Source organism: Aythya ferina (genome assembly GCF_964211825.1).
Source record: "Aythya ferina genome assembly, chromosome: 5".
Taxonomy (NCBI): Eukaryota; Metazoa; Chordata; class Aves; order Anseriformes; family Anatidae; genus Aythya; species Aythya ferina.
Genome location: NC_140301.1, coordinates 19,686,864 through 19,697,316, shown reverse-complemented (window position 1 = coordinate 19,697,316; position 10,453 = coordinate 19,686,864). Strand labels below are relative to the sequence as shown.

Sequence of the window (10,453 nt, the reverse complement as noted above, 5' to 3'; positions counted from 1 at the left end):
CATAAGCCAGCAGTGAGCCCAGCAGTGAGCCCAGGTGGCCAAGAGGCCAGCGGCATCCTGGCTGTGTCAGGAATGGTGCAGCCAGCAGGAGCAGGGAGGTGATCGTCCCCCTGTGCTCTGCTCTGGTGAGGCCACACCTTGAGTGCTGTGCTCAGCTTTGGTGAGGGGCCTGGAGCACAAGGCCTGTGGGGAGTGGCTGAGGGAACTGGGGGTTTGGTGTGGGGAAGAGGAGGCTCAGGGGAGACCTCACTGCTCTCTGACAGGAAGCTGTGGGGAGCTGGGGTTGGCCTCTGCTCACAGGTACCCAGTGACAGGACCGGAGGGAACGGCCTCAAGCTGTGCTGGGGAGGCTCAGGCTGGCAATGAGGAGCCATTGCTGTCAGACAGAGCAGCCAGGCACTGGGACGGGTTGCCCAGGGGGGTGGTGGTGTCACTGCCCCTGGGGGTGTTCAAGGAGAGGCTGGGCGCGGTGCTTGGGGACACGGCCTGGGGGTGGCAGTGCTGGCAGTGCCGGCAGGGCGGGAGGGGGGCTGTGTCTGTGTGTGTGCGCCTGCGCACGAGCGGCCGGGCGGCACGAGCAGTGTGAGCGCTGCCCCCCCCGCACAGCCCACAGGCCCCTCAGACCGAGCACCGAGCGCTCTGCGCATGCGCCCTCACCCCCCTCTCGCCTCAACGCCCGCGCCCCTGGATTGGCTCTCCCCCGCTTCCCTCCGGCCCAGGCCCAATGGCAGCGCGCCTTGTTGAGGGGTGACGGGAAGAAGGCGTCGCCGTGGGGCCGCCCTTTCCCTTTCTCCGCCCGGCTGCAGCGGCGAGCGCACGTCCCGGGCCCCGCTCCCGCAAAGTGAGCGCGGGGCGGCTCTGCCCCCCCCCCGGGCCGCGCGGCGATGGACGCGCCCGGCGGGGCCCGGCCGGCGGCCGCGGGGGGCTAGGGCGGGGCCTGGGCGAGCCCACTCGGGGCGCGGGGGGGGGGGGGTGGCGGCGGCCATGTGCGCCTGGGCCTGCGGGACGGGAGCGGGGAGGGAGGTGGAAGCGCGGCCTCGGCTGCGCTGCGTTTAAACGGAGGGTGGAGAGATGGGTGCCGGGGGGGAGATGGGGGTTGCGGGGCCTTCACCCGAGCTCGTGCGCTGAGGCTGTGCGTCTTGCAGGATGCGTTACGTCGCGGCCTACCTGCTCGCCGTCCTCGGCGGCAACGAGGCGCCCACGTCCAAGGACCTGAAGAAGATCCTGGACAGCGTCGGCATCGAGACGGACGATGAGCGCCTCAACAAGGTGCCTGCCTCCTCCTCGCGGCCGTGCCCGCGCCCAGCAGCCCCCCAGCCTGCTGCGTTACCGCGCTCTGTATTATTCTCCTTGTTTCAGTCAGAGCTGGGCTTTGGGGGCCCTTCCAGCCCCGTGACTCCGTGATCAAACCTCGGGGCTGCTCCCTGGTCTCTAGTACCCTTGTGTTTCCCTTGCTCTCAGTCTGCTCTGCCTTTCTTTCAGGCTCTCACAGATAATTACATCTGTGATTTCCTAAACACTGCTTAGCCAATCAGAGCTGCTTTGTGCAACGTTACTGTAGAACCCTGGCTTTCTAGTTTAGCTTCTGTCGTCTGGAAGTACCTCTGTCAGTCATTGATGCCCTCTGACTGTTGAATCTAGTAATGTTCAGTGGGGTCGCAGCTACAGATAAGTATCTACTCAAGTTTGTTCTATTCTGACCTAAGGTCTAGCTTGCATTTAAGTGTTTAATTTTGGCTCGCGGTCAGTTTCTGATTGAAAGTGAACACTCCTGAAGGCCTGATACACAGTATTAAATTCTTACTTAGCATGCTGCAAGGAAGCATTTATATCCTCACTAGGAAACATAGGAAAATTTTAACATGGGCAATAAAGATTTTCAATAATATGTAGGGAAACTTTGGAAATAACTGCTGGAATGATTATGTTGGAAAGTAGCCTTTTTAAGAGGGTGTCCTACTGGGAATGTGTGTTGTGATGTAGCAGGCTTTCAGTCTGTGGGGAATGAAGAAGAAATAACCCTGGGAGTGGCTAGGGGAAGTCTTACCTCCTGCCCCGTACATCAGCGCATTTCTGGAGAGATGGAGGAAGAACAGTCACTTTCCCAGCTGGAAACTTTTTTTTTTTTTCCATTGGCCCAACCCAGTATGAGTTGAATCTGCTGAGAGCATCCTTGTATGATTTAGGACGTTGGCTTGAAGTTGTGGTGCTCCTGTGAAACACGAGGGCCTTTGGCCTTGGCCTGCTTACGTCTCTTTAATCCTTCCGTAAGCTCGTCGGTTTCTCTGATATCCAGAAAGTGTCTCTGCAATTTGTGCTGATCATGATTAATTTATTCTGTTTGTGCTGGCCGTATCTCTTGCGAGTGCAAATCTAGTGGAGTCTTAAAAGCACCTTGTAGGTGAAGCAAGTGTACAGGCATGACATTTTGCAGGCAGTGTAATCAGGAGGTGAACATTGAAAACCTCCCAAAAGGCCTTTGAGCACTCAGCAGCGTTCAGCACTGACCCCAATGCAGGAAGTCACTAGGAGGCTCTGTGGCATACTCCTTTTTTTATTACAACTGGTTGCATGCTTTAGCAACTTGTATTTTCGTGTGTTGCTTTCCTCATCCCTGCTTATACAACAGTGGTAGTAAATCTGGAGTTAGGACTCTGTGTCCTAAGGATACAATAACCAGCGTGGCTCTAACGTTTGGTAATGCTAGGAACAGGACCCTGCGGTTGCTGGTTTGGTGCCCAGTGCCTCAGAGGCTCCCCGGGGACATTAAGCAAGAGATGCTAACAGTCCCTCAGCGACTAACAGGCTGTTAGTGGGGGTTTCCCAGCTGGCTCCACCACGTCTGTGTATCCTGCCTTTTGTAAGGCCCATAGATTTGTTGTGAATTTATCGTAACAGATTTCACGAAAAAGCTTTCACAGAAAGGTAGGAAAGATGTAGATGGAGTTCTTGTTCCAGTGTTCTCTTCCTTCCCCTGAGAAATAAGGAATGTGGGAGCTGTGCGAGCAGCAGGATGGAGGCGTTGCGTGTTATGATTAATCACTGCTTGTTTGAGTGTAGCTCGTACTCAGCTGTTTTGAAGCTATTAACATTTTAAATCTAATTTACAGGTTATTAGTGAGCTGAATGGAAAAAACATCGAGGATGTCATTGCTCAGGGTAAGTACAGTCCCTGAGTGTCACAGATAATTGCCTCTGCTACTTCAGGAACTTGAGAGCACAGAACTGCCGCCAACTCCCCGATTATTCATGTTTCCTCGTGCAGTTGAGGGCTTCCATGCCGGATCCCTGTTGAAATGGCTGGAATCCAGCAGGTCCATTCTAATGCCTCGCAGGTTGGTGCCAGTACCTGCTGGGTTTCGCTTGTGGACCACATCAAACTGGAAGACTGAAATGTGTCTGAGCTTACTGGTAGTCTGCTCGTGACATAGTTTTCTGGACATGCTGAATGAAGGAGGAGTTAGCTCTCCTTCCATACTCTTACAATAATTTTTTTTGCAGTTACCCACTTGTTACACACTAATTACGTAAAATAGGAAGAAGGGACTGTTAAATGTAATTAAGTGCCAATTGACTTTAAAGGCACAGTTACACCCTCAGTGATTAACACAAGCATCTCCAGCGCGTCTCTGCCGGAGCTCCCTGCGTCTAGCACTTCCTTTTCGTGAGGGCAGGACTCTGGGTGCTGATCTGTGCTCCTACCTGCTGGCTCTCACTGAAGCTGGGGCTTACAACATCGTCTGACTGTGTCAGAGGGCTAAAATAACGCAGAGCTGAGGTAGCGCAAAGGTCTTGATAAAATTGCCTTCTATTTTTGCAAATGCTTAGGCACAAGGGAACTCTTGGGCATATGTTGGCTTAAAGGTTGCCAGCACTTTGCCTGGCGTTGCTGTTTTGAGTGGTAACAGGACATTTCTGTCCGTGTGGTCTGAAGACCTAAGAGAGCCATTATGCATGTGCTTACAACACATTTAAGCTCCCTCTCTATGTAAGGGTTTTTCTTAAAATAAATTGCTTCCTAGAACATATTGACATGTATATGAAACATGTTTGTTTACTTGGCAAGCTTATTAGAGCTTGAAGTAACAAGGAATTATTTAGAAATGGATTCCCAGAAATTGGAATACAGGCAAATGTACTGTGTACGTGACCCCTGAGTGCCAAGGGAGCCCTGGTATGTGACAAGCAGATGCCGGAGAGCTCGCTAATGTGCTGAAGACGAGCGTAAATCAGCAGCGAGTTTGCCACTCTCAGAGGAGATGCAATAGGTTTCATAGGGTGTTGGAAAACTTGGTTAAAATGCTGTACTCTTTGCCATAATTTTCTTCTCCCCTGTATGGCCCCAGCCATGCCCTCAATTTTCTATATCCTTAAAAATAAAAATAAGTACTTCTGTGTTTGAGGGGGGGACTGCATACAGCAGAAGGCTTATTAACGTGCTGTTCATGTTGTTGGGGTAAGCTGTCATTAGGAATGATTTTCGTGAGGTTTCTTTGTTAGTTTTTACTTTCCTACAGGCGCAGCTTCATGCTCCTCTCACTAACAGTGACAGTTTGGTCTGTGATCTGCAACCTGATTTTTTTTTTTTTTTTTTGCACTCATTTCTTTTCCTCTTCTTGCCTGCCTGTGCTTATGATGAGCATTGAAATCATTTCTCTTCTCATTCAGGCAATGGCAAGCTTGCCAGCATGCCAGCTGGGGGAGCTGTGGCAGTCTCTGCTGGAGGGGTCTCCGCTGCTCCTGCTGCAGGTGCTGCCCCTGCTGCCGGTGAGTATGGATGGAGAGGGGTGGTTACAGGGCAGTTCCCTTTTCCCTGTTAGAATCCTAATGCTGAACACCAAATCTCAAGGTCTTTCCACTTTGGCAATTCGCTGTGTGATTGAAATGTGAACTAAAAGGTTATTTTTGCCATGGGCACTGAGAAACGTTGGCTCTTCTTTATTCACCGTAAATTTGTTCTGGCTTAGAACTGAAAATCAGACAGACTTCACTGTGTAAAGGGCATCCCCTTGGTATTGGTGTTTGTGTTCCCCTATTGGAAGGGGATGGCAGTTCTGAAGGTGAACTGTGGAGGCTGAAGTACCATTAACGTGGAAGCTGGGAATACCAAAATGTTGCTTAAAAGTCTCTGCAAAAAATATATATACTGACCGTTATCTTGTCTCTCCTTCAGCTGAGGAGAAGAAAGAAGAGAAGAAAGAGGAATCTGAAGAATCTGATGATGACATGGGATTCGGCCTATTTGATTAATTATTTGTTATAGAGAAATTATTAAAACTGTTTGTTTTAAATGTTTTTTTTTGGTTTATTATTATAACCATGCAAATGCTACTGGATTCAGACAGCTGTTCTTTAAATAGCTCTGACAAAGCTTTGGTTTTTGGTTGGACCAGATGATCTTGAAGGTCTTTTCAAGCCTTAATGATTCCATGTTTCTATGAATTTTATGAGCAAGCCATGGGACTGTATTCTTAAAGTAGTCAGGAACTGGTAAGCTTGTCTGAATCGGGATGCTTGTTTTTGGTGCTCCCATCTGTTAAATAGTGTGTGACAGCTGAATTTACCAGACACCAATTGAAGTTCACCTCCATATCCAGCAATAAAAAAGTTTATTTGGGGGTGTCTATTTAATCAGTTCCACAATGTACAAAACCATTTGAAAGGAGAACAAGTCTAAATTAGAAATTAGTCCAGCAGTGTAACTTCAGAGTTAGTTATATTTCTTGTAAACATCTAAAACATCCCTGAGTTCATTGCTGCTTCAGGCTTCCATGATCCAGGCACAACAACACTAAAATGCTTCTCTATACTTGGATTTCATGTGACATCCAGAGGGTTAACATAGAACCTCTAACAAAACTCTGCTGTGTGTCTTGTTCTTCTCAACACCCTGAGATCAATGCCAAGATGATCTCCTCATATTCAGTGTCTGTTCTGGTGGCAGCTGAAATACCAGGACACGATGAGGATAAAAACCAAAATATTTGATGACGAAAGTAGTATTTTTGGAGAACTGAATGTGATCTCTGGTGCACGCAGAATAATGTCAGCTGGGGAGGACAGTAAATGTTGCTTTTATAAACTGCCTCGTGCTAGGAAATGATTCCAGCAGGCAACTTCCAGTGATTTCTACAGCAGTCCTGGGCTGTCACCATGAGTAGGTATTGTACATGTGATGATCTCCCCATGCCAAGTCTCCACAGGTAAAGTCAAGAGAGAGACCCTGGAGCACTCTGTACTGTGAAGCTTTGCCAGCGTAATTAAGTTGTGGAAAAAAAAAAAGGCACTAGCTGCTGCTGCTATGTTGGCTATGAGTCACTGGACAAAGCATGGCAAGTACTTCTGAGAGGGCAGATGGGTGAAATCCAAGTAGGAAAAACTATTTTATCTCTCTCTGGTGTACTGAGGGAGAACGCCCTTTGCAGCAGCCAAGGGAGAGGGCAGTTGAAACTTTGATCCTCGGGCCTCAAAATGGCTGTCACTTAAGCAACTAACCCTTCCTGACCTGTGCGTGCTGCCAGGAGGAATTGCAGGGGGCAATGCCAATGGTTTTCAACCTCTGAAGTCCTAGCGCAGTGATTTGTGTAGCAGTAATGAAAATTGCTTGTGTTTGCTCAAATTCCCTGTGAGATTGGCTGTGGTTCAATACTGGAAAGGGTGCAGGTATACCTGTGCTCCTTCCTCGCCGACTGCTCCATTTCAGCCCCCTGGGAAACAGCGGTTCCAGGCTGTGGTTTCACAGGGAGCCTCCCCCGACCTGCTTCCTTCCCCTTCTTGGCTGCTAGGACTGAGTGTCACGCTACGAGCCCTGTCATCCCGCTCAGCGAGGTTTTTCCACGCACGAACTGATTTGTTTCTGTAGCACAGCTCTTCCTCGGGCTTGTGCTGTGCCCAGGGCTGTGCGATGAGCCAAGCCTGTCAGCAGCTGCTGGCTACTGCGGTTAGCCACTGCTGCAGAGGAACGGACCCCGGGAGGGCTCCGGCTACACCCAGCCTTCTTCCTTCCTCTTTGTCTCATTGCAACCTCTTAGACCTCGAGTGACAGACGCAATGCTGTGCTGTGTGTCCTACGATCACCCTTAAGCACCTTCCTGAAGGTGCATCGTCCTGATGAGAACTATCGCTCCCTCTGCTTTGAGGAGAGGGGTGGTTTGAGGGAGAAAGCACTGAAAACACAGCATTTGTTACACTGCTACAGGGAGGCAATGTGTTTTACCCAATACCCTGCAGGTTTTCCTTATGAAGCCCAGAGAATTTCTACTACCAGAATTTTCTACCAGAATTGTCTGCGCAGAGCTTTCACACATTTTTTCAGAATTTGGTGCAACCTCTTGCATGGTGAACCTTTCTTCCAAGTGCAAAATCCAGGCGTTTTAAGCTTTCTTCCCCTGTAGCTAGTATGAGGTGGTTGTCACCTGATCGGTGTGTACAGAACCCCGTGTGCCTGGAAATCTGCTGCAGGCTTGTGTGGTGCGCTGGGTGGAGTTCACCACTGATGATCTCAATGAGCTTCTAGGCGAAAGGAATTGGGATCCCTACTTCTGCTCTTTGGGTACTGTTCCAAGATTTCAAGTGTCGCTGTCTCCTTTTCAGGCTTATCGATGGTTTCCAACAGCAGGGATAGCAGTGGGATAGATGTGCTGTCTTCCGGGATGCTCTCAGAGAAAATGAGTGCCTATAAAGACCTAGAGAGGTGGCCTAGTCTGTCCCCCTGCAGAATCAGTTTCATAACAGATTTTTCCTGACTTTTTAATATAGAAATCTCAAAGGTGTCGAAGGGAAAGGGAAGGACAACCTTGGGCCTGGAGATTGCACCGCTAACTGATTATTACTAAATTGATTGTAGGGGAGAGTGATGTAGTCATAGGCTTGACGTTGAAACACGTGAGCTTTCCTCACTGGGACTGCTCCATCTCAAATCAGCTCTGCCTGAAAACCATTCCTTACTTCCTCACAAACCCCACTGGCCAGGGGGTGTGACATGACATCTCCACTACTTGGAAAGCAATGAGAACGTCCTGGGCACAACTGGGGAGTAATAAGCAACGGATCCCTGGGGGGCATTGTCAAATTAGCTGGTTTCACTCTTCCTACTGAGGCCCAATTTTGCAAGCTGTTACATGCATCCCAAACGCAGTAGCTTGCACTTACGTAGAGCAGCGATATCTGAAGCAGCTTTCCTAGAAGGAAGAATCCAGTCCCCAGAGAGCAGGACAGACTGCCCCACTGCACCAGGAGATGCTCCTGATCCGTGGATTGCTCTGATACATCTCACAGGTGAGAAAAAGACATCAAAGTCAGGCTTGCCACTGACCTTCACAGCCTCTGGGGTTGGGCTTCATGACCAGTGCCCCAGTCCTCTGACCACAGGCCACAGCATTAAACAAAGTAACATGCTGAAAACAGCAATACAACAGACTCTCAGCTTCCACTTAAAATTATTAATTCCCTTTTGCCAACCAACAACCAAGGTCTTGCCTGAAAACAAAACAACACAACAGCAGCAGAGACTTTGCCTGTATGTAATTATCTCATATGTAGTATGTTATTATCTCAACCTACTGACTGCTCACAATTCAAAACTAGAAAAAAATAAACCTAAAAAAAAAACAAAACTGGAAAACCAATACAACAAATAGGAATTGCATGAGAAGTTTTCTCAGTTCTATCACAACATGCAAGGGCAGGAATGAACTTGCAGTGTTCTGATAGGAGTTTAGTACATGTGAAAATCTGCTTGACCTAGTTTATTGCAGGATTATGAACATTTCTCTTGCTGTACTTTCTTACTGAGGAGAAAAAGATTAGTTTAGGGGCATAATTTATTTTGGAGGAAAATGCAGTTGCTTTTTGCCAGCTTGCTAGCACCTGTACCCAGGAAGCACTTGACAAGAGATTACTGTTCACAAGGCTTATTTCATCAACCTGTTCCAATAGTGCAGCAATAACCTCCTCAGATAGGCAACACTGAGAGGTAACCACTCAAGGCAGGGTGGTGTAAAAAACTACGAATGAGGCTGCTACTGAAAACTAAAGTGAAACTAACCTCGTTATTGTCACAGCATTGTTTTTGGTTTCCAAACACAGCAGGAACGTTATGTTTCGTGAAATGCTGACAAAAGAGGAAGCAATGTTAGCTCGAGAACAAAGCTGTTCTTGTGGTTGCCAGTGTTAAGGAGGTTTCTGCTAACAAGGTTCAGCTCAGCTTTAACACAGATTTCCTCTAATGTTACAGACCAGTGACTAGTTGTCCAGCTGCACAGTTCTGAAAAGTGCAAGACAATGTTTTCTTTGGATTTCGCTACATGGAAAACGTCTTTCAGCATCCCCAAAGGAACAAGGTGAAAGCACCATGATTGTCTTGATGCTGAGGGGTAAGAAGGGCCTTTAGGAGGGATAAGACTCAGGTGTCCCAAAACTCACCTCTCCAGGTGGAGGAGATGAAGGTTGACAAGGGTCATATAAAGATACCCAACGTAAGGGAGGAAGGAAATTGCAAGACTAAGTAGAGGTTTGAGAGGAAGTCAGAGAGGGAGGTTATTGTGTATAAACAGGAAACTTGAGACCTTTGAAAGGCTGCTTCCAGGGGAAGGAAGAGGAGTGGGGGGCCACCTTGATGAAACTCACTAACACAATTAGTGAAAGTCCTGTGGGGAGGAAGGCTTAGTCTGAGAGCTCTTAAGGACAGGTGTAACCCTGAATGAAGTCCTTCTCTTGATAGAAAATGCCTTTACCCTATATTGGTGCTATTAAGAAGTTATTTATGCTCTTTGTACCTCCGAGCCTCCCTCCTGGTAATAGTTTCTGTACCTAGAGTTGAGCAGTGGCTTCCCTTGCCATGCTGAGCCTCCTGACGTCCCTGTAAACTCTCACGCTTATCTAGTGAGTTGAGTGCCTGCAGCCTGCCCTAGCTGTGACGAGGGGATGGTTCCACCTTCTGAGACCTCTGCTGAGCTGACAGCGCTGCCGTGGGCTGATATAACACAGCCTTGTTCGGAAGTGCTAATACAATAAAGTTGTGGTTACCTTGGTGAAAGGTAAGTGACTGTGTTTTGGTGAGCTCAGGGCAGGCTCAGGGAGCTGTTAGGAGTGATGTGCTCTGCTGTTGAGATGTGGAAGCCCCCCTGTGGTTCCTGAGCACTCTGTGAAGAGAAAAGCTCAATGTTTACATTTATTAATCACATTTATTGCCTGTATGTTGCTCTGGGGAAGCAAAGTGCCGTGTTGGTGTGACAGCCCACGGGCTGGGAGCACAGACCTCCGACACCCAGCACCGAGGTTGGGGCACTAAACCCTGTCCCCTATGTCCATGGGTGGACCAGAGGAGGCTCAGGGGGCTGAGGGGGACACCCTTCTCGGTGCCCCCGGGCCCGGAGGGGTTCACGGGAGGAAGGGTTGTGAGGCGGAGCCGCCGCCCGCCCATTGCTGCCCGCGGAGGGGAGGCGGCAGCGCC

At 49.1% G+C, this 10,453-nt stretch overlaps 1 protein-coding gene and 2 long non-coding RNA genes across 3 annotated transcripts; 2 read left to right on the top strand and 1 right to left on the bottom strand.

Moving 5' to 3' along the window:
- The first annotated feature begins 688 nt into the window (after positions 1-688).
- On the top strand, positions 689-5,291 carry RPLP2 (ribosomal protein lateral stalk subunit P2). Its single transcript, XM_084521127.1, has 5 exons — positions 689-841; positions 1,146-1,269; positions 3,111-3,159; positions 4,669-4,767; positions 5,174-5,291. The coding sequence occupies exons 2-5, from the start codon at positions 1,147-1,149 to the stop codon at positions 5,248-5,250; spliced, it is 348 nt and encodes a 115-aa protein (XP_084377253.1). The 5' UTR covers positions 689-841; position 1,146; the 3' UTR covers positions 5,251-5,291.
- A 260-nt stretch (positions 5,292-5,551) lies between these two features.
- On the bottom strand, positions 5,552-9,893 carry LOC311437627. Its single transcript, XR_014693598.1, has 2 exons — positions 9,811-9,893; positions 5,552-7,657 (listed from the first exon to the last, which is right to left on the bottom strand). It is a non-coding gene; the product is annotated as an uncharacterized lncRNA (long non-coding RNA).
- LOC311437628 lies at positions 9,123-10,386 on the top strand. Its single transcript, XR_014693599.1, has 2 exons — positions 9,123-9,794; positions 9,884-10,386. It is a non-coding gene; the product is annotated as an uncharacterized lncRNA (long non-coding RNA).
- The last annotated feature ends 67 nt before the right edge of the window (positions 10,387-10,453 follow it).

Excerpts from the sequence above, each read along its gene's own strand:
- RPLP2 (XM_084521127.1), top strand. The coding sequence starts at position 1,147 with ATGCGTTACGTCGCGGCCTACCTGCTCGCCGTCCTCGGCGGCAACGAG. Across the intron at positions 1,270-3,110 it reads ACGATGAGCGCCTCAACAAG|GTTATTAGTGAGCTGAATGG; the intron begins GTGCCTGCCTCC and ends TCTAATTTACAG. Across the intron at positions 4,768-5,173 it reads AGGTGCTGCCCCTGCTGCCG|CTGAGGAGAAGAAAGAAGAG; the intron begins GTGAGTATGGAT and ends TCTCTCCTTCAG.